This window comes from Vulpes vulpes, chromosome 4 (assembly GCF_048418805.1).
Source record: "Vulpes vulpes isolate BD-2025 chromosome 4, VulVul3, whole genome shotgun sequence".
NCBI classification, from domain to species: domain Eukaryota; kingdom Metazoa; phylum Chordata; class Mammalia; order Carnivora; family Canidae; genus Vulpes; species Vulpes vulpes.
In genome coordinates, this window is record NC_132783.1 from 59,906,941 (window position 1) to 59,930,142 (window position 23,202).

Below are 23,202 nucleotides of genomic sequence, written 5' to 3' on the forward strand. Positions count from 1 at the left end.
CTCAGAGTTTTATAGTTTCAGACTTACATTTAAGTCTTTAATCCATTTTGAGTTTATTTTTGAGCGGTTTAAGATGGAGAGTTAGTTTCATTCTTTTGCACATTATCCAGTTTTCCCAGCACCACTAAATGCAGAAACTACCTTTTCCCCATTGAATATTCTTGGCTCCATCATCAAATGTTAGTTGACTGTCCATATGAACTTTATTTCTGGGTTCTCTTCTGTTCCACTGGTCTCCATGTGTCTGTTTTTATGCCAGTAGCACAGTATTTTGATTCTTACAGCTGTGTAATATACTTTGAAATCAGGAAGTGTAATGCTTCAACCTTTATCCTTGTTGAGATTGCCATATAATACTTTCTTAAGATCTTATGTATGTAATACTCTATTTTATGCTGGTAACAGTTTAATTTGATAGCATTACTAAGCTTTTCAGTTTTACTCACCACCTTCCTCACATTTTAGGTTGTTGGTTTTATAGTTTACATATTTTTATATTGTGCATCCATCCAATAGCAAATTATTGCAGTTACATTTATTTATAATACATTTTTTAAACTTATAAACTAGACTTATAAGTGAATTATGTACAATTACAATATTGAGAAATATATCTTCTTTTTTAAGATTTATTTATTTATTTATTTATTTATTTATTTATTTATTTATGATAGACACAGAGAGAGAGAGAGGCAGAGACACAGGCAGAGGGAGAAGCAGGCTCCATGCCGGTAGCCCAATGCGGGACTCGATCCCAGGACTCCAGGATCGCGCCCTGGGCCAAAGGCAGGCACCAAACCGCTGAGCCCCCCAGGGATCCCCTTTATTTACTTTTAACAGTAGATTTTACACATATCCATATGTTTTATGATGTTAATTTGCATCTTTTTATTTTCGTTTAAAGAACACCTCTCATCATTTCTTGTAAGGCAGGTGTAATGACAGTGAACTCCCTCAGCTTCTGTTTGGGAAAGTCTTTATTTCTCCTTGATTTTGCCTCTCCATAGGCCTCAGTTTCCCAATTGTCCAATGAGGAATTAGATTCAGAAACTGAGTGTGAATGCAGCAGTGGCCCTAGCTCCCTCTGCCCCAAATGCTGCATGGACAGGGCTGCTAAATGTCCATCCGGGCTGCTCAGTGCCCCCTCTCCCCCGCCTCATTCTACTAACAGCCTTTTCCATAGTCCCCTGAGAAAACCCAAGTGCAACCAGGGCCCAACTTTGAGGGCACAGCTGGGTTCACACCTGGCTCCACCTTCTTACTGGGAACATTTTGGGGCCTTCTGCTTCTCTCCTGAGTGGCTCTTTGCAATCCCACCTCCTCATGAACACATACCTGTGTAGTTCGCTTCTGTGAGTGTGGACTGGACTTAGTGACCTCTGCTCCATAGAAGATGGCAAAGCAATGCACTGTCACTTTCAAGAGCTGGAAATGACTTTGAGTGACTAATGTTTCACTCGCTCTTTCTTGCATTCTCTCTTTTCCCTCTTTCTCTCTCTTCTGTCTCATGTCCCTCATTCTGAGGTAGAAACAGAAATTTTATTGGCTGTGCTAGGAGAGGTTCCTACAATCCATGACTGAAAGCGACCAAAAGAGAAGTGCTCAAGCCCTCAGTCCACACTGAGTCCTGCTGCACCGCGGAGTGCATGCAGCTCTAGTCCTGACCTATGGGAGCCTCAGTTTAGACCATAGCCCCCACCTCTTGAGATTCCTTAGGAAAAAGGCTCCTAGGACCACCTGGGTTCCTGGCCCACAGAAACCATGAGATAATCCATGTCTATTGTTGCAAACCACTGTATTTGGGGTATCTTTTCTACCCAGAAATAGATTATCAATTCAGTCAGCCAGACCCCAGGCTCCTCTTCCCGCCCTCTTTCCTCTTCTCCCAGTGAGGAGCCAGCCACGTTGGTGCTTTCTTATGGCTTCTCTGGCCACACTCACTTCTGCCTTTGAATTGCTGTACAGATGAGTCTTGCCCCAACACACTGTTCTAAGGCTTGTTCAGGGCCAGCTTCATCTTACCATTGGCAGTCACAGCATAAAGGTCACCTCAGGGTAACCTGTTCCAACCTCCTCACCTGAGGCACCCAACCCTCTGTCACAGCACTGTGCTTTGTTCAAATACAGCGTTTGGCTTTTTCCTTTTGCATGTATTTGTTTTACTGGTGATGTCCATGTTTCCCCCCAGAATGGGAGCTCCTGGAGGGCAGGGCCACGTCTGTCCTTTGCAGCATTTCAATCAGGGCTAAATCAGTTGCTGAAATGAATACGTGAGAGGATCTTGGAGCCCCCATCGCACCCCGGACCAGTGTGGATTGTGCAGCTGGATGCCCATAATTTAAGGTGCCTGTTGGGCTGGAATGACCTCTGGGTGTCTGTCTGAGATGGCTCCAGTTCCCCCAGAGAAAGAGAGAGGTGGGGAGGGGAGGGAATGGGGGCGGGGGGGAGGGGGAAGCAACCGCTTGCTCCCTGGTGGCCAGCACAGGCATTGCCACCTCAGGAGGAAAACCAAGGAACAAAACACCTTTGTTGGGGGTTCTCATGGCAGTGCATTTCAGAGGGCAAAGAGGAAAAGGGAAGGATCAAGGGGTGCACAGCTGTGTGAGCCTCTCCAAAGTCCCACAGAATTCTTTTGCTCACATTAATTTGGCCTGGACTTCACATGGTCATTCTTAGCTGTAAGAGGTGAGGAGCTAGAGCCTTTTAGCTTGGTGAATGGCTACCCTGAGTGAAACAGAATCTCTGAGGTTAAGAATTGAGAAGAATATAAATCATGTGCACAGGCCGGGGCTCTTTCCATGCACCAAACTCCAGATACGGGAGGCGATGGAGCTATTTTCCGATGCATTGGCCATTCATACCACATTCTACCACAGCCTCTCATTTCTTGGTTTTGTTTCCAGAGACAAAGTCTTAGTTTCAAACCCAGATATGTGAGTAGGAAACATGCTTTCACACAGAAACCATAGGGACAAGGATGGGAAGTATGGAATAGGACCTTCAGGGGTATGTAGTGATGGATGATTCATAAGGTGTGCCTAGAATTGAGATTGATGGGTAGTCTACCAAGAACAAAGATCTAGACACCATGGTTGCCCTAGTGAGAAGTCACGGTCTGTTACCTAACTCTGAGCACACTGAGCCAGTATTAGACTCTGAGCCCCCAGCTGTAGGGAGAGACTGGAGCTCTCTGGGTAATGACCCTGCACTCAGCTCAGATGTGTGCCATGCATCTTCTCCCCACCTGTTGGGGAACATGATTAAAAAGATGTGATGACCGATTGACATGTGAGCTGGACCCAGCCCCTTGGGGGCTTGTACCCCCCACCCCTGTCCTTGGAATGTGGGTTCTGCTTGCCTTTCCACTCCTGGGTCTGCTCCAAGGATATTGGCTTGTGATGTGTTTGGATGGTGATGTGCTGAACCCAGTTAGGGCCTTTTTATAAACTTAAGATTTGGAGTGGATTTGGTAGTGGAGATCCATTCGTTGTGATGCTGCCCAAGACGAGCTTCATCTGTCAGTTCGTTTTGCCACCTGGCAATTGAAATTGCCACCTACCGACATGGAGTAGCCTGCTTTTTTCTTCCATCTCTCCCTCCCCTCTGTGTTTGGAGGCTGGTTTCAGATTATATCAGGAAAGTTCCCGAGAGGGTTGTGAACCTACACCAGCCATCCTCAAATGTCCCCAAAGCTGCAGACACTTACCAGTGTGACCATACTCTGGAGAAAGGGAAATACTGCATTTTTTTTCAGGACTTATGTGTATTAGTTTTGAACATATGTTGATTCCCAAAGATCAGACACACTGTGTGGCCCATCAGTTGAAATAGGGGCTTAGGAGATCTAAGATAGGAGTCTTGACCCCACATGTACTCATCGTATGCTGTTTTCCCATCTGGAAATATATAATGGGACTAGGTATATTAGCAACTGGTGGAATTCCCACCTTGGTCTCCTGAACATGGGAGTTATTAGGGAATAAAGGGCCAAGCAAGCCATGAGGTACTTGGGAACACCCTCCTTCAGAGTAGGCCACAGGCCAGTCCTCATCCATGGAGGGGACAGGAAAGATTAGTGACATCCCTAGGCCCTGGAAAGATGCAGCGCTGGACTTCTTACCATGTTCATCTTACTTGCCAGTTTGGCTACTGTGCAAGTCAGATGGATCATGGAGACTGTTGGTGGGTGTTTGCAGATTTCATCAGATGCAGTGTTTCTGCATATGGTTGGTTTCTCTACTAGACAACTCTACCAGTTATCCCCGTCTCTCAGGGAACCAAGCCTGAGCAGTCCACTGCTGGGGGAAGGGCAGGAGCTGGGCACAAGACCCCTCCCCCTGCGAAGCTGCCTGCTGAGAATGGCAAGGTGACACAGGAAAACCCCCAGTCTCTCCAGTCCCCACAGGAATCACGAGGTAACAGCAGCCAGCACCTCACTAGGAGAATCTGACACCAGCATACCTGTTGACTAGCTAGTCTCAGCTCCCCACAACATGGCCTGGGGGAAGAGATGCTCCTATCTCTGGACTCAAATCCCTTACCTCTGTTGTGTTGTTCTTTTCTGTAATCTTATGTCAATAAATTCTGAAATAAAAACAAAATGGACAAATTTCTTAGAGGAAAAACAAATCTGACTGCTTTACTGTTTAGTGAATTTTTCATACTCAATGAAATGCTCGCAAAATGTCAATCTTTTTTCTCTTTCCCGTCAAAGCAAGATTAAGTAACTTTATTTTCAAAATGCATGTGCTCATTTCTAGAGTACCACTGACATTCTCTATCAACCACCCAAGAACCCCACACCTGCCCCTCGTTCCAGCATATTTCCAGGTTTCCCAGAGATGAGGCTACTGCTTTCCTTGGTTAGGTGATGCTCACAGATGCTCACCTTGCCTCTAAGAGAGACACAGCTCACTGTTCAGGAACATTAACTGTCTCTCCTTCCCGAGTTGCAGGCATCCGATGTGGCCAGATGACAGAGGTCAAGCTTGAGGAATGTGACAAGAATGACATGTGTCTCCTCTGGGCTGCAGCTCTTCTGCTGGGTGAATTCTGGCAACTTGGAGAAAGTCTTGTCTCTGCATTGCATCGAGGAAGAAAACTGCCTGTTGGTCAGAAATATCTGTCATGTGAACGGGCAACAAATTACCATCTTGTCATCCAGCATTAATGTGAGTGATATAGATGTGAGGGTGGATGATAAAGCATTACTCATGTCAGATGACATGTAAAAATGGTTTTGCTAAATAAATATTTTGAAATTTATTTATTTATTTATTTATTTAGCACGTGCGTAAGTGGGAGGAGGGGCAGAGGGAGAGGGAGAGAGAGAATCTCAAGCAGACTCCTTGCTGAGTGTGGAGCCTGATTCAGGGCTCTATCCCATGACCCTGAGATAATGACCTGGGCTGAAATCAAGAGTCAGAGCCTTGACAGTCACCCAGGTGCCCCTAGATAAATCTTCTTAACTAGATGTGGCTAAGACCACTAGCCTCCCCCACTATTCATTGTTTTCTTCCTCCACAGTAATGAAATGTCTAAATTTAGCTAGGAGCATGGTGGCTGAGAATAAAGAAGAAATGATATTTTCCAGCTCCCATTGTATGTCATGGGTGTGACTGACTAGATCTGGCCAAGTGACTAATTCTAGTCAATGAGATATAAGCAGCAGCATCACATAACAGTTGGTAGAATCCTTCCTTAAAAGAGAGATGCTTTATGCAGTGTGCCCTTTTCTTCTTGATTCTTTTCTACATTCTGCTCTCTGGAATGCAGATATGATGGCTGGAGCCCTGACTGTCATCCTGAGTAATGAGGATACATACACTAGGGATGAGAGAGTGTGGGGTAGAAGGAACCTGAACTATGGGGATCTCATGGATTACCTACATTCAGACTTACATATTAGAAAAAGATATATTTTTGTATAAATCACTCTTATTTTGGGATCACTATTATACATAGCTACAGTGAATCTTAGTTGAAAGACTTGGTTTAAAGGATAAGGAGGAGTTACCAAGCTCAATAACTTTGAAAGGACACCGTGTGGGAAGCACAGACAAAGGAACAAGTGAGTCTTTCTTACAGATTGGAGGGCCATAGTACTAAAGGTCTAAGCCATTAATGTGGAGGTGCAAAGGCCTGTGTGGACAGAATACCATGGTAGTGTTGCAGGGCTGCTATAACAGAGTTGCAGCTGGGTGTCCTGAAAGCAGCAATGTATTGTATCACAGTTCTGGAGGCTAGAAGTGCAAGGTCAATTTGTCAGTGGGGTTGGTTCCTTCTGAAGTCTCTGAGGGAGCCTGACCCATGCCTCTCTCCTAGCTTCTTGATCTCTGCCTTCATCCTCACATGGCATTTTCCCTGTGTGCCTATTTGTGTCCAGATTCCCTTTTTTATAAGGACATTGGTCACTTCTGGATCAGGGGCCTGTCCTGTTCCAGTCTTATCACATCTTAACCTAACTCATTATATCCATAGCAGTCCTATTTCCAAATAAGGTCATAATCTGAGGAATTATGAGGACCTCATAATCTGAGGTCCCAGCAGTTATTGACACATGAACTGGGGGAGGAAAACATAATTCAACACATGTACTGACATTGGAATGTCCATAGGCTGAAAATCATTCCTCCTTGGTTTTTCTGACATTGCTAAACATAAAGTAAGACGGCAAGGGCATTCATTATCTGAGGGTTGAGGTTCATTGCGGATTTATTTTATGTGTGTTCCCTCCAGGGTGAGTGTGTGGAGAATACACAAGTGAATGAAAACTAGTCCCGTCTTCGGGACAGCCCCAGAGGCAGAGCATCACGGAGAGCTACAGTCAAAATGCTACAAGTGTGTCTAGGAGGAGTATGGTTACCTTAAAGTGAAAGCAATGAGTATACAAATAGTTTTATTTATTAATTTTTTATTTACTTTTGAGAGACAGGTGTTGAGGGAGAAGCAGAGGGAGAGAATCTTAAACAGACTCCATGCTCGGTGTGGAGCCCGATGAGGATCTTGATCTCATGACCTTGAGATCATGACCTGAACCGAAATCAAGAGTTGGATACTAAAAAAAATAAAAAATAAAAAAAATAATAAATAAATAAATAAATAAAAGAGTTGGATACTAAACTGGCTGAGCTACCCAGGTGCCTTCTGTATGATTTTATTTTATTATTTTATTTTATTTATTTTATTTTAAAGATTTTTAAATTTATTCACTCATGAGAGACAAAGAGAAAGGCAGAGACACAGGCAGAGGGAGAAGCAGAGGAGCCTGATGTAGGACTCGATCCCGGACACTGGGATCATGCCCTGAGCCGAAGGCAGACACTCAACTGCTGACCCCCCCAGGCATTCCCTTCCTGTATGATTTTAAACAAAAAGCCAGTACCACTTTGTTTCTAAGATAATGTAAACAAAGCATGAGGTCTGCACATCCCTTGGAAATCCAGGGTCTCTATGGTCACAGTTGTTTAGGGAAGAAACACTAATGAAATCCAGTTTTACAGGAAATAAGCTGATGGTCCATGATGGGGGGGCAGGAATCACAGGAGCACATTCCAGGAGGCCTGAAGCACAGAAGAAAAGGTGGTGGTGACAGCCTCTGTGGCCTCAGCAGACAGACAGTGATAGCAGCCAGCACCCCGAGCTGGGGGAACAGTGTCAGGGCAGGAGGTGGCCCTCTGTCCAATAGCCGACTTCAGAATGTTCATGCATGTGAGGCAGAGCTGGTACAGTGCATGGTTGTTTTCAAAGCTGAAGTAAGGGTAGATGGGGTACCACATCAGGGTTAACGCCTTAATCAAAACCTGCCTTTCTTTTGGGGTACGTGTTGGTCTGCATAGCTGGGTTCTACCAGTTTCTTCTGTATTCCAGGACTTGGGTTAATACTGTCGGGAAGTCCCAGGCTTGGGGCTCACCCTCTGGCTGCATGCAGATTCTCTGGGTTGTGTGTCGATGCACACTAATGGAGAGGTCTGAATGAGCCCCAAACACACCTGTAGAGCAGCCTCTAGGTGGGTTTGATGCTTGAGCGGCATTCAGAGTTAGCTCACACTTTCAAGAAGGCAAAGGGATGTGAGCAGCCCCTTTAAATTTGGCACAAAGTCTGTCAAATCAGAAACTGGTGATTTGAATCTTGTAATGATATCATCCAAGTATGGATCACCAGCCCCTGGAATCTTGTAATAATTAAGACCATCTAAATAATTAGGGGGAAAACAGTAAAAATTTACAGCAAAATATCCTCCTCTGCTTATTTTAGTTCTCCTCTCTCTATTTCATGGATTTAACTATAATTTCTTGAAACTCACAGAAGGAAAAGCTGTTTTATATGTATATAAATATATAAAAAAATATATAAAACATATAAATACATACATATTTTATATATAAATATATATAAAATATAAAATTATATATAAATATATATATAAAATATATAAATATCTCTCTATATATAAAACAGATATATATATAAAACAGCTTTTTGGAGAGGGAACAAAAAAAGGGATGGAAATTAACATTTAATCGGTACTGACTTCTATGCTAAGTGGCTTTAAATTCACTTATTTATTTCAAAATAGTGATTACTATTTCCATTTTAGGTAAATGGTGATGAAAGCTTAAGAGTAGTTAAAAATGAAATTTATGGAAGGCCTAGAAAAAAAATACTTTTAAAAACAACAGGTTGGTGGATCACATTCCTCGATCCCATGACTACTGGAAATATATAGTAATCATGAAAGTGTGGTATTGTTGTCTGGAAAATAGACATAGAGACCAAAGCCCAGAGGCAGATCCACATTTATACACTGATTGTTTCCTGACAAGAACACACAGACAATTCAGTGGTGGGAGAGGGGTTATAATTTGTGTACTTTTCAGTCTAATTTTTCCTGCATACCATGATGTTTTTAAAGATTTTTTCAATTTTATTGCATTTATCAGTAGTTTCTTCCTTTTGCTGTGGAGTAGTATTTCTCTTGTGCAAAAATACTCCTTTTATATACTTTCCCATTCTTCTCTGATGAGTATTTGAGTTGTTTCCAATTTGGAGCTGTTATGTACAAAATAGTTAGGAACTCTTGGTAGGAGTGTCTTTTGGGGCATGTATTTTATTTATCTTGGTCGATACTAAGGAACATGATGGTTGGGTTATAGAACAGATACACACTGTACTTTTATAAGAAACCGCTATGGTAATTGTACTGTTTTACAGTCCAACTAGCAACTAGCAAGGTGAGAAAGTTCTGACTGGTCCACGTCCTCTCTGGCATTTGGTGTCTTTAGTCTTTTTAAAGTTTTAGCCCTTAGAGTGTTGTAAGCTAGGTCTACTTCACTGTGGTTTTAATTTGTGTTTCCCTGATAACTAATCATGTTGAGACTGTGTTTCTATTAACTATATGTATATTTTGCTTTGTGAAGGTCTGTTTAAACCTCAGGATTTTGAGGCAGGGCAGGATGGTGGAAGAGTAGGGGTCCTCGGGGCAGCCCCGGTGGCGCAGCGGTTTAGTGCCGCCTGCAGCCTAGGGCGTGATCCTGGAGACCCTGGATCGAGTCCCACGTCAGGCTCCCTGCGCGGAGCCTGCTTCTCCCTCTGCCTGTGTCTCTGCCTCTCTCTCTCTCTCTCTCTCTCTCTCTGTGTGTCTCTCATGAATAAGTAAATAAAATCTTAAAAAAAAAAAAAAAGAGTAGGGGTCCTCAACTCACCTGGCCCCACCAACTTACCTAGATAACTTTCAAATCATCCTGAACACCTATGAATTCGACCTGAGATTTAAAGAGAATAGCCAGAAAGCTACAGAGAGAAGGGTTTTCACTTTTAGCAAGTTTGGAAGGTGGAAAAAATAAAAAGAATCAAGTGGGGTAGGAGCAGTGCAAGGAGCCAGGCTAAAGCCAGGCCGCAAAAGCCTCCGGGACAGAAAAGCCCAGCCCCGGAGAAGTGGGAACTTTAAAAATCCGCACCGGATTCTTCCCAGACAGCAAAGCGCTTAGCAGGGAAGTCAGGGAGAATTGCAGGAGAGGCAGAGGAGCCTCCAATCTCCCGGAGTCACTATAGAGGAGGGGCGCCCCGGGGAGAGCTCACCGCAAACTGTGGACTGATCTCAGTAAAGGCCTGGAGCGCGCAGCCCAGGGCATTCGGGGGAAGCCAGTTGGTTATGGGGGCAGCTCCTGACCGACGGGGCTGCGCCCTGCTGCCGGCGGGAGCCACGCCCCTGGGAGTGTGATTCCAGAAGCACAGGGCCCCGGATTCCAGGGCGCGGAGCAGACAAAGCCCATGATCCTATGTTCCCTCTGGGACAGGCGGAAGCAGGGAAGGCACAGGACAGCGAGGACTCTCCTGCCACTGGGCGCCCTCAAGCTGTGCAGATCAGTGCGCCCGCTGCCCTGGGAACATCTAGGCCAGTGCAGACTGGCAGTTAGTTGCTCGCGGGGAGCTGACTCCAGAGCTGGAGGACTGGCTGCTGCCACTGTTGTTTTCCCTCCTTGTTTCATCGTGTGCCTAGGGGAGGCGGGGCCGCCAGGAAACAAAGGCCTTAAGGGATGAACAGCTCCCACTGAGCCTGGCACCCAGCAGCGGGGCGGGCATCTCCCCCAGGCACACGCACCTGAGAATCAGCACAGCAGGCCCCTCCACCGGAAGACCAGCTGGAAGGACAGGAGAAGAGCAAGCTCTTGATCAAGCAGTAGTGGAATACTCCAGGGGAAGTCGAGGGATTTATAGTATATAGAACTAGAGGGTCCCCCCTTTAAATTTTTTTTTCCTTTTCCCATTACAACTCGTTTTTATATCAGACTAAAAATTTCCAATATTTTTTCTCTTTATTACCACCTTAACTACAATATTTTACCACCTATTCATTTTTAAGTTTCTTCCTTTTAGGCTTTCATATTTCTACAATTACAGGTCTTCGATATAATTTCCATTTCTAGAGTCCCTTCAACATACTTGGTATAATTTTGGGAGATATACAAGTTATTATTTTTTTGTTTTGTGATTTTTGTTTTATCTGTCTCATTTTTTTTTTCAAAAATGGCAGAAGTTAATACCTTCTAAAACATGACCAGCATGCACCCAGAACCAAGTGGAACACTGTGCTGGTTTATGCTGTGAGAGTATTTTCTCTCTTCATTCCCATTCTGCCCCCCTCTTTTATCTCAATTATGTTTTGGTGGTCAATGGCGGGGCTTTCTACAAGTATTGCTGGTTTTTATAAATTTGGGATTGAGCATCTTCTAACATACAGAACTTAATACACTCAGAATCAAGAGGATCACCCTCGAGGACCACAGGTAGACTACATTCTCCCTCCACTACAACTTCTTCACTACCACTATCTTCCCTCATTTTTTTCTCTTTTTCCTCATTACTTTATCCCCCTCACTTTTTTCTCTCACTTTTTTTTCTTTTTTCTCCTTCCTTTTCCTTTTTCTCTTCTTTCTTTTTCTTCTTCTTTGACCTTTTTGGCCATTTATTTTTTACTACATTGTTTTAAAATTTTTCACCTTAGTGGTCTTTTTGTTTTATTTTGCTCTGATCTTTGTTTTCATTTTCTGGTCTCTGACCTTGTCAGAATCATCTAGGGTGAAATAGACTTAGATGGTGGTTGATATTCTTGACTCAGCCTGCTCAAATAGCCACTCTTCACTGAACAAAATGACTAGAAGGAAAAACTCACCACAAAAGAATCAGAAACAGTGCTCTCTGCCATTGCGTTACAGAATATGGATTACAATTAGATGTCAGAAAGCCAATTCAGAAGCACAATTATAAAGCTACTGGTGGCTCTAGAAAAAAGCATAAAGGAATCAAGAGACTTCATGACTGCAAAATTTAGATCTAATCAGGTCGAAATTAAAAATCAATTAAATGAGATGCAATCCAAACTGGAGGTCCTAACGACAAGGGTTAATGAGGTGGAAGAAAGAGTGAGCAACATAGAAGACAAGTTGATGGCAAGGAGGGAAGCTGAAGAAAAAAGAGAAAACCAATTAAGAGACCATGAGGAAAGGTTAAGGGAAATAAATGATAGCCTCAGAAGGATGAATCTACATATAATTGGGGTTCCAGAAAGCACCAAGGGGGCCAGACGGCCAGAGGGCCATAAAGCATATTTGAACAAATCATAGACGAGAACTTCCTTAATTTGGGGATAGAAACAGGCATTCAGACCAGGAGATAGAGAGGTTCCCCCCAAAATCAATAAAAACCATTCAACACCTTGACATTTAATAGTGAAACTTGGAAATTCCAAAGATAAAGAGAAAATCCTTAAAGCGAGATTCTAAATCCTTAAAGAGATTCTAAACTTATATGGGGAGAAATATCAGGTTAACAGCAGACCTCTCCACACTGACCTTGCAGGCCAGAAAGGGCTGGCAGGATATATTCAGGGTACTAAATGAGAAGAACATGCAGCCAAGAATACCATATCCAGCAAGACTCTCATTCAGAATAGAAGGAGAGATAAAGAGCTTCCAAGATAGGCAGAAACTGAAAAAATATATGACCATCAAACCAGCTCTGCAAGAAATATTGAGGAGGACCCTGTAAAAGAAAGAGGAAGCCCAAAGAAATAATCCACAAAAACAGGGGCTGAATAGGTTTTATGATGACACTAAGTTCATATCTTTCAATAGTTACTCTGAACATGAATGGGTTAAATGATCGCATCAAAAGATGCAGGGTTTCATTTTTTTTTTATTTATGATAGTCATACAGAGAGAGAGAGAGAGGCAGAGACACAGGCAGAGGGAGAAGCAGGCTCCATGCACCGAGAGCCCGACATGGGATTCGATCCCGGGTGTCCAGGATCGCGCCCTGGGCCAAAGGCAGGCGCCAAACCGCTGCGCCACCCAGGGATCCCAGATGCAGGGTTTCAAACTGGATAAAAAAGCAAGACCCATCTATCTGCTGTCTACAAGAGACTAATTTTAGACCTAAGGACACCTACAGCCTGAAAACAAAAGGTTGGAGAACTATTTACCATTCAAATGGTCTTCAAAAGAAAACTGGGGTAGCAATCCTCATATGAGATAAATTAAATTTTATCCCAAAGAGAGGAAGAGGGACACTATATCATACTTAAAGGATCTATCCAACAAGAAGACCTAACAATCAAGAATATTTATGCAAAAATTCTCAACAAGATACTAGCCAATGGGATCCAATAGTACATTAAGAAGATTATTCACCATGACCAAGTGGGATTTATCCCAGGATGCAAGGGTGGTTCAACACTCGTAAAACAATCAACGTGATAGATCATATCAACAAGAGAAAAAATAAGAATCATATGATCCTCTCAATGGTTGCAGAGAAAGCATTTGACAAAATACAGCATCCATTCCTGATCAAAACTCTTCAGAGTGTAGGGATAGAGGGAACATTCCTCAACATCTTAAAAGCAATCTATGAAAAGTCCACAGTGAATATCATTCTCAGTGGGGAAACACTGGGAGCCTTTCCCCTAAGATCAGGAACATGACAGGGATGTTCACTCTCACCACTGCTATTCAACATAGTACTAGAAGTCCTAGCCTCAGCAATCAGACAACAAAAAGAAATAAAATGCATTCAAATTGGCAAAGAAGAAGTCAAACTCTCCTCTTCGCAGATGACATGATACTGTACATAGAAAACCCAAAAGACTCCACTCCAGATTGCTAGAACTCATACAGCAATTCGACAATGTGGCAGGATACAAAATCAGTGCCTAGAAATCAGTGGCATTTCTATACATTAACAATGAGGCTGAAGAAAGAGAAATCAAGGAGTCAATCCCATTTACAATTGCACCCCAAAGCATAAGATACCTAGGAATAAACCTAACCAAAGAGGTAAAGGACCTATACCCTAAAACTACAGAACATTTCTGAAAGAAATTGAGGAAGACACAAAGAGATGGAAAAATATTCCATGCTCATGGATTGGCAGAATTAATATTGTGAAAATGTCAATGTTACCCAGGGCAATTTACACGTTCAATGCAATCCCTATCAAAATACCATGGACTTTCTTCAGAGAGTTGGAACAAATAATCTTAAGATTTGTGTGGAATCAGAAAAGACCTCGAATAGCCAGGAGAATATTGAAAAAGAAAACCAGAGCTGGGGCCATCACAATGCCAGATTTCAAGTTGTCCTGCAAAGCTGTGATCATCAAGACAGTGTGGTACTAGCACAAAAATAGACACATAGATCAATGGAACAGAACAGAAATGGGCCCTCAACTCTATGGTCAACTAATATTCGACAAAGCAGGAAAGACTATCCACTGGAAAAAGGACAGTCTCTTCAATAAATGGTGCTGGGAAAATTGGACAGCCACGTGCAGGACAATGAAACTAGACCATTCTTTTACACGATACACAAAGGTAAACCCAAAATAGATGAAAGATCTAAATGTGGGACAATAATTCATCAAAATGCTAGAGGACACAGGCAACACCCTTTTTGAACTTGGCCACAGCAACTTCATTGCAAGATACATCTATGAAAGCAAAGGAAACAAAAGCAAAAATGAATTATTGGGACTTAAGAGAAAAAGCTTCTTTACAGCAAAAGAAACAGTCAACAAAACTAAAATACAACCTACAGAATGGGAGTAGATATTTGCAAATGACATATCCAAGATCCAAAAAGAACATATTAAACTCAACACCCAAGAAACAAACTCATGAAATGGGCAAAAGACATGAACAGAAATTTCACCAAAGAAGACATAGACATGGCCAAGAAGCACATGAGAAAATGCTCCGCATCACTTGCCATCAGGGAAATACAAATCAAAACCACAATGAGATACCACCTCACACCAGTGAGACTGGGGAAAATTAACAAGACAGGACACAACAAATGTTGGAGAGGATGTGGTGGAACAGTGGTGCACACTGTTGGTGGGAATGTGAACTGGTGCAGCCACTCTGGAAAACTGTGTGGAGGTTCCCCAAAGAGTTAAAAATAGACCTGCCCTACGACCCAGCAATTACACTACTGGGGATTTACCCCAAAGATACAGATGCAGTGAAAAGCCAAGACACCAGTACCCCAATGTTTATAGCAGCAATGTCCATGATAGCCAAACTGTGGAAGGAGCCTGGATGAGATGAATGGATAAGGAAGATGTGGTCTATATATACAACGAAATATTACTCAGCCATTGGAAGCGACAAATACCCGCCATTTGCTTCAACGTGGATAGAACTGGAGGGTATTATGCTGAGTGAAATAAGTCAATCGGAGAAGGACAAACATTATATGGTCTCATTCATTGGGGGAATATAAAAAGTAGTGAAAAGGAATAAAGGGGGAAGGAGAGAAAATGAGAGGGAAATACCAGAGAGGGTGACTCATATCTCTGCGAAATGAACAAGGGGTAGTGTAAGGTCAGGTGGGTGGAGAAATGGGGTGACTGGGTGATGGGCACTTAGTGGAGCCCTTCATGGGATGAGCCCTGGGTGTTATACTATATGTTGGCAAATCGAACTCCAATAAAAATAATATACAAAAAAAATCTAAATGCAAGTCATATTTCAACATTCACATATCACACCATAGACTCTGAGCAGAGCATGCCCATTAGCCTGAGTTTGTCTCACCTGTGCTGCTGTCCAGTCATACCTTATAATTAAGGAACCTAGACAGAGTTCCCCAAACCTGGCCAACCACAGGGAGATTGTGCAGATTCCCAGGCCCTGCCCCAGATCCACTGGTGCAAACAGTTGTCAATACTATGTGCCGACCTGAGTCCCTGTGAAGACCCCCATGAGAGGTCTCTGCCAGACTCACCTGTAGACGCCAGATGCGCTCACTGTCCTTGGAGACATTCTCCACTGTTTCTCCCATAGGGCATTGAGCAGGTTGAGGAGGAGGACAAAGGTAAGGATGATGTAGGTGATGAGCAGGAACAGAACCAGGATGGAGTACTTGGGAGTTCTGCTGTATGTTCAAGTCGCCCAGGCCTATGGTGAGCTTAAAGAGTTCCAGCACTGTATCAGTGAAGCTGCCATAGGAGCTGCAGTCCTTGTTGTCACTGGGATACATCTCGATCAGCGAGGCTAGGGCTGGGAGGACACAAAACGGTTTGTCCTCTGGCACTGTGCCTGGTTAATTACCCAATAAGCTCATGCATACTTTCATATATATATGAAAATATATTCTTTATTTTTCCCCATACAGATGGCAAAACTAAATTCTGAAAGTTTTTTCAGTATTTGTAACCACTGCCCAAATGAAGATATAGAACCTTTCTGTTGCTCTAGAAATTACACAGGTTTTATTGATTTGTTCATGAGAGACACAGAGAGATAGGCAGAGACATAGACGGAGGAAGAAGCAGGCTCCCTGCAGGGAGCCCGATGTGGGACTCCATCCCAGGATCACGACCTGAGCTCAACCACTGAGCCACCCAGGTGCCCCGCTGCAGTTAAATTCTTTCTCTGAAGTAGTTTGCACTTTGTTAGGTAATAACACATTTCAGGACAAATTCAAGCACAAAAGACAGTACATTCCATGATTCCATTTATCTGAAGTCCAAAAACATGCAAACCCCATCAGAAAGTGCAGAGGGGTCAGGGGGTGTTACATGTCAACTTAACCAGGCTATATAGTCCTTGTCTACCAAGTGCTAAACTAAGTTGCTGTAATGTGACTAACTTCCACAGTCAGTTGACTTTAAGTGAATAAGTATATGCCTCCACGATCTGGGTGGCCGGTAAAGTAGAAGGTTTTCCTGGGGAAGAAGAAATTCCACCTGTGGCCTGGAGCATCAGCTCCTGCCAGAGAGTCCAGGCTGCCCTTCCTGACATGGTGTCCTCTGTTTTTCAGACTTGCCCAACCAGTATCCCTATTTCCTTGCTGCATATAGAGAGACACACAGGTGCAGACAGACAGACGTGGGTCTATCTAGCCATCTAATTGAGATCTATGTCTCCATCCATCCATCATCTATCATCTATCATCTATGTGATGGATCAGGAGGGGGGACCTTTGTGAAGGCATCAAGGTCAGAGGAAGTCACAGGTCTCCACCCTCCAGAATGTGTCCCAGAGAGCGAGCTTCCTCTCGCAAGGGTGAGCCCAGCGCCCGGCCGCAGCCGTCCGTGAATGGGAGGCTGCTGTCCACACGCCAAATGTTCCGGCTTCTTGACCTTGGACTCTGAGCCTTCAGAACTGTGAAGAATAAGTGTCACTTCTGTAGACCACCCAGGCTATGGTATTTTTGTTATAGTGGCCGAAGCTAATGCTAGATACATAAGTATAAATGTCTACATAGATGTAAATACGTGCACGTGCGCAACTGCGAGTCCCACATGGGGACCCCGCGGGGAGCCCGCTGCTCCCGCTGCCTGTGCCTCTGCCTCTCTCTGTGTCTCTCATGGATAAATCAATACAATCTTTAAAAAACAAGTCAACAGCAATGTGAGTTGAAATCCTAAAATCTGGACCAATATAATAGGAAGATAATGGAGTGCAGTAAAGAGGAATCGTGTCCGTTTGCAAAAGGTAGGACCATAGATAAGGAGCACAGGAATCTGGTCAAAGCCTATAGCCCGATCTCCGGGACCTGACATGCAAAACGTGCCACCTGCGGGTCACAGTCAGTCGCGTGGCTTCCACGCGTGTCGGCCGCGCTACGACCCCTGTGGTCCTGCGTAAGCCCCAGGGGTGACCCTTCGGGTGGTGGCCGTCCCGTCCGCTCCAGGCGAGCGCCCGACCGCGCACACCTGGCGGGAGGCGCCGCCGGCCGGGCCGGGTCCTCAGGAGGCGCCAGGCAGCTGCCGTCTAACGGGGACGAGCCAGGAGAACGCACCGACCTGCGACGGCGACGAGAGCCGCAGCTGGGCGCGGGCGCGGCCGCTCGGATCTGAGTCGTGACTGCAGCGGAGCCCGGGACCGAGGCGCTGCACCTCGCCGCGGGAGCCGCCGCCGGAGGAGCGCCCGGAGCTTTGGCGCCACCTTGCGGCTCCGAGGGAAAGGCCAGGGCAGCCGCCCGGAAGCCGGCGTCGCGCCCTCGCGCGGCTTGGGCCCCGGCCCCGCCCCGGCCCGGCCCCGGCCCGGCCCCGGCCCCGCCCCGCCCCGCCCCGCCCCGCCCCGGCCCCGCGCCGGTCTCCCACCGCCCCTCCGACGCCGGCCTTGCCTGGGAACTGGCCCTTCTTTAGCAAGTCGTTTTTAAGTTAGTTTTCACGGTACCAATCACTGTGGGTTGATTTCTCCCTAGAGAAGCGGTGTCTTCTTTGATCAATGCATTTTTTAAACGTTTTCTTTATCTATTCATGAGACACAGAGAGGCAGAGCAGCAGCCCAGGGAGCAGCCCGGGAGCAGCCCGGGAGCAGCCCAGGGAGCAGCCCAGGGAGCAGCCCGGGAGCAGCCCAGGGAACAGCCCGGGAGCAGCCCAGGGATCAGCCCAGGGAGCAGCCCGGGATCAGCCCAGGGAGCAGCCCAGGGAGCAGCCCGGGAGCAGCCCAGGGAGCAGCCCAGGGAGCAGCCCGGGATCAGCCCAGGGAGCAGCCCAGGGAACAGCCCAGGGAGCAGCCCGGGAGCAGCCCGGGAGCAGCCCGGGAGCAGCCCAGGGAGCAGCCCAGGGAGCAGCCCGGGATCAGCCCAGGGAGCAGCCCAGGGAGCAGCCCAGGGAGCAGCCCAGGGAGCAGCCCAGGGAGCAGCCCGGGAGCAGCCCAGGGAGCAGCCCAGGGAGCAGCCCAGGGAGCAGCCCAGGGAACAGCCCAGGGAGCAGCCCGGGAGCAGCCCGGGAGCAGCCCAGGGAGCAGCCCAGGGAGCAGCCCGGGATCAGCCCAGGGAGCAGCCCAGGGAGCAGCCCAGGGAGCAGCCCGGGATCAGCCCAGGGAGCAGCCCAGGAGCAGCCCAGGGAGCAGCCCGGGAGCAGCAGGCTCCCTGCGGGGCCCGATGCGGGGCTCTATCCCGGTCACGGGGGACCCTGAGGGAGGGCGGGCGCTCAGCCGCAGAGCCACCGGGCGTCCCTATTGATCAGTCTCTGCTCTGGCATTTATAGTTTAGCTGATTCCACCATCTCTTGTTGAATTTGTTTTTTCTCCGGCTTCTTGCAGTAGAACTTTAGTTGACTGATTTTCGATGATTCTTCCTTTCTGATACAAGCATATGAAGCTGTAGTTTTCCCTTTGAGCAAAATCCACATGTATTAGTATGTTTTGTTTTCGTTGTTTTTGTTTTGGTGCTTTGTTTCGTTTTCCCCGCCATCCAGTCCAGAACACCTTGCTGTTCTCCTGCGACGCCTTCCCTGGTGCACGGCCCCTGGAAGCACACGGCCTCCTCTCAACACTAGGCCGTCCTCCGGCCCTCTGTCACTGATCTTACAGTTTAGCATAATAGTCCATTTTGGTGAATTTTCCATTTGCCCACCCCGCCGCTGTGAGGTGTGGCGTGTCCATCCTGCCCGTTCCAGCAGCGAGTTCCAGGGCTGTGCACTAGCTCCAACTAGGCCTCTGGATATGTCTGTTTCTTCCTTTATCTCGAATCTACATTATTACTTGCAGACAAATTTAGGATGTTTGTACTGTCCTAGTGAACTGACACTTCTTGAATTTTGAAGTGTTCATCTTGATCTCCAGTAATAATTCCTCACCCGAAGTCCACTTTATCTTATAGAACTGGAGCGACACAGCTGATACAGCTCCCCTGCTGGTGGCCTTCATTATTATTCTCTCCTTATTTTCTGTGTCAGTGCTTGTGTGCTACGTGTCAACAACATAGAGATGAGTCTTGTTTTTTCTTTGAGTCTGACAATATTCACACTTAATTTCCTCTGGATGAGTCCACTCACTTTATGTGACTGTTGGCATAGTTGGAGTTATGTTCACCATGTTGCTACTTTATTTCAATATTCTGCTCTTTGTTGCATTATTTCTCCCTTCTTGCTCTCTTCTGAATTATTTTAATTATTCTCCTTTGTTAGCTTTTTAATGACACATATGTCATATCTCCCTACTAATAATTTTAATTGCTATTATTTTTTAGTGGCTACCCTTGAGATTTGGTAATTATTTTCTTTTGGATTAATTGTTTTTTTAATTCCACTTTTCTGCTAGCTTTTTAGTCAGGTATATATCTCTACATTTATATCTATTTCTATATATGTATATGTAGATACACATAATTATTTTAATTTGGTGTGTATTGCTCTAGACAGTCAATATTTACCATATACGTAGAGTTGCATGGCTTATATTACTTTTACTACTTGTAAACAAAATGTCTGAGGACTCATTACATTCATTCATCATCCTTCTGCCCTTGTTACCATAGCTGTCCTACGTTTTACTTCTTTGTGTTACATATTATTATGGTTGTTACTTCTTTTTAAAGATTTTATTTACTTATTCATGAGAGACACACAGAGAGAGGCAGAGACACAGGCAGAGGGAGAAGCAGGTTCCCTTCAGGGAATCTCATGCAGGACTAGATCCTGGAACCCCAGGATCATGACCTGACCCAAGGGAGATGCTCAACCTCTGAGCCACCCAGGCATCCCATGATCATTACTTTTTAAAATCAATGGTAAGCATTTTCTTCTTTTTACATACACATATACATTTATTCCTCTTCACCTATATGTATTTTACATGTCTGTTATACACACACACATACACACACACGTACTCTTAGCTCCTGCTTATTTCTTCTTGCTTCAAGTAGAAAAAGTTTTCCCCATCTGGAAGAATTCCCTGTTATATTTCTTGTAGTGCAGTTGTAGTGATGAATTCTTTAGGCTTGGTGAGACATAGTTTTCCATGGACCGCTACTTCAAAAACGTTGCCTTAAAACAATGAATGCCAATAAAGGTGGACATTACAGTCAAACAAGGAAAATATTGGATAAATATTTTGCATTAGGTGGGAATTTGATTGCTTCTCAGGTCCCACTGGTGTGGGCAAGAAACCTCTTTCTTTATTCAGATGTCACTGCTTGTCTTAATAATATCCAATTAGCAGTTCTTTTGAAGGTTTTATACATTTCATGCAATGTAAATATTGACTAATTTCACTGCCTTTGTTAATTGATCTTAGGATTAAAGTGCATGGCTTATGGTGAATATCCAATAAACATTTCCTAAATGGATGAACTCAAAAAGAGGTTTTAAAAATAAAAATCATTATGTTGTAGACTCAAAGATAAATATAACCATGCTCTACCACTTGTCAGTTTCTCAGACTCTATTTTGATTAGCAAGCATGACTAATAAACTTCAGTTACATAAGCCAAACTGTTGAGCAACAGTGAAACATGTGGCATTTAACAACAGATTTTCTGGTTACAACTGCAAGAGAGATATTTGAAGAAAAACCTTGAATGTGCAGATTTTTTTCTTACTGTATCATGACAAAAGTCACACTCTTTCTGTTTAATTTGATGCAGCACCATATTAATATTACATAATTATAAACATTATAAATCACCAAACAACTCTCATCCAGATGGAACTGAGTGTATTTATAGCAAATGACATATAACATTATTAATTGAGATCTAGGTAGAACAAATTTTATATTTAGGAAATTGGTAATTATCAAAAGTATTCTTCATTTATACCTGAATTACATTAAAAAGCAAATGAGTCATATCAATATATGTCTCCTTTCATGAATGTAGGTAAATTCTCCAAATTCATCTTCCCATCAGATTTGCCTTGTTTATGGTCAAGACAAACATGTGACTTGTTAGTGTGGAGACACACAAAACACAAAAATTCACCTACTAATGAACCACATATCACACTTCATTAACTTCAAATAGCTTTTCTTCTGTTAAGATAGTTTGCTTTTTTCTTTTGGGTGCAAAAGTAGTCAAGGAGGGCAGCCCGGGTGGCTCAGTGGCTTAGCTCCTACCTTTAGCCAAGGGCCTGATCCTGGAGACCTGGGATTAGTCCCACGTCGGACTCCCTGCGTGGAGCTTGCTTCTCCCTCTGCCTGTGTCTCTGCTTCTCTCTCTCTCTCTCTCTCTCTCTCTCTGTGTCTCATGAATAAATAAATAAAATCTTTAAAAAAAAAAAAGTAGGCAAGGAGTCAGACTTTTTTCCCCTTCTGGAAACATTAGCATAAATTAAACTTTAAAAATCACTATCTTAAAAAAAAATCACTATCTTTTGTTTTAGAAAATTATGGTCTGTCAACGCCAGTGGCAAAATGATAAAAATGAAATATAAAATTCTGTATTTCACTGAATCTAAGTGACCAGTTGTTTCTTTTTTTCTATGTATGGAATCATTTTATTTTTGCTTTTTCTTTTCAAATTTTTCACTTAAATTCTAGTTAGTTAATGTGCAATGAAATACTGTTTTCAGGAGTAGAATTCAGGGATTTCTCTCTTACATACAGCACCCAGTGCTCATCACAAATACCCTCCTTAATGCCCATCCCCCATCTAGCCCCCCCACCTCCCTCCATCAACCCTCCATTTCTTCTGTATCATTAAGAGTCTCTTAAGGTTTGTTTCCCTCTCTCTTTTTACCTCCCCCATGTGTTCATCTGCTTTGTTTCTTAAATTCCACATATACATGAAATCTTATGTGAGCACATTGTTTTTTATACCAGAAAACTTCCTTCAGTTTACAGTTGCTTTTTTTTTTAAATAAACTTTTTATTTTAGAACAGTTTTAGGTTTACAGAACCCTGAGCTTTTTCGTCATTATCATTGTTCATTTAGTGACGGAAACCTGAAACCAATATTTCACTGCCCCTTGGAAACTTTAGGTATGGATTTAAATCATGTATCTTTCTCATGCGTCTGGAAAGAAGGGACCATAAGCAAAATAATTGTTTCAGACATTCTCAAAGCTTCTTGATATTCAGTGTTCCACTTTTCTGAATCAAAGTCCCCAATGTCCACTTTTTTCCCTCACACTCTTTGTTCTCCAGAACCTTGGTGATGCCAACCTTTTAAAAGCATAGCCCCATCTGATTGCTGGGATTTTCTTCCTGCTTTTATGTTCATTCTGCAAGTTTTTGACTACCTTCTCTATCAGGTGTCAAAATGATTTCAGATGATCAGAACATGTACTCCTTTCCTTAATGGTCCATGGAACCATGGAAGCATGGTTTTGTTGACTCAGACAGGTCCCAAGTAATAACCACTAAAGTCACACGTTTATAGGGAACAATCATATCATCCTCCCAACCAGACAACTGTGTTTTTAGGATGCAGTCAATATCAGATGCGTGTGAAACTGGGGAA

The 23,202-nt window shown here is 44.1% G+C and overlaps 1 protein-coding gene across 1 annotated transcript; it reads right to left on the reverse strand.

Annotated features, from left to right (window-relative positions):
• Nucleotides 1-4,240: 4,240 nt before the first annotated feature.
• Nucleotides 4,241-17,928, reverse strand: LOC140598597 (transient receptor potential cation channel subfamily V member 3-like). Its single transcript, XM_072755876.1, has 3 exons — nt 17,813-17,928; nt 15,787-16,061; nt 4,241-5,105 (listed from the first exon to the last, which is right to left on the reverse strand). Exons 2-3 carry the CDS (start codon nt 16,039-16,041, stop codon nt 4,983-4,985), a joined length of 378 nt encoding a protein of 125 aa, XP_072611977.1. The 5' UTR covers nt 16,042-16,061; nt 17,813-17,928; the 3' UTR covers nt 4,241-4,982.
• Nucleotides 17,929-23,202: the final 5,274 nt, after the last annotated feature.

Bases quoted from the DNA above. Each gene is read 5' to 3' on its own strand.
- LOC140598597 (XM_072755876.1), bottom strand. From the start codon at position 16,041: ATGTATCCCAGTGACAACAAGGACTGCAGCTCCTATGGCAGCTTCACT. The intron at 5,106-15,786 runs GTGAGTCTGGCA...TCTGACCAACAG, and splicing joins AGCGCATCTGGCGTCTACAG to GCAGTTTTCTTCCTCGATGC.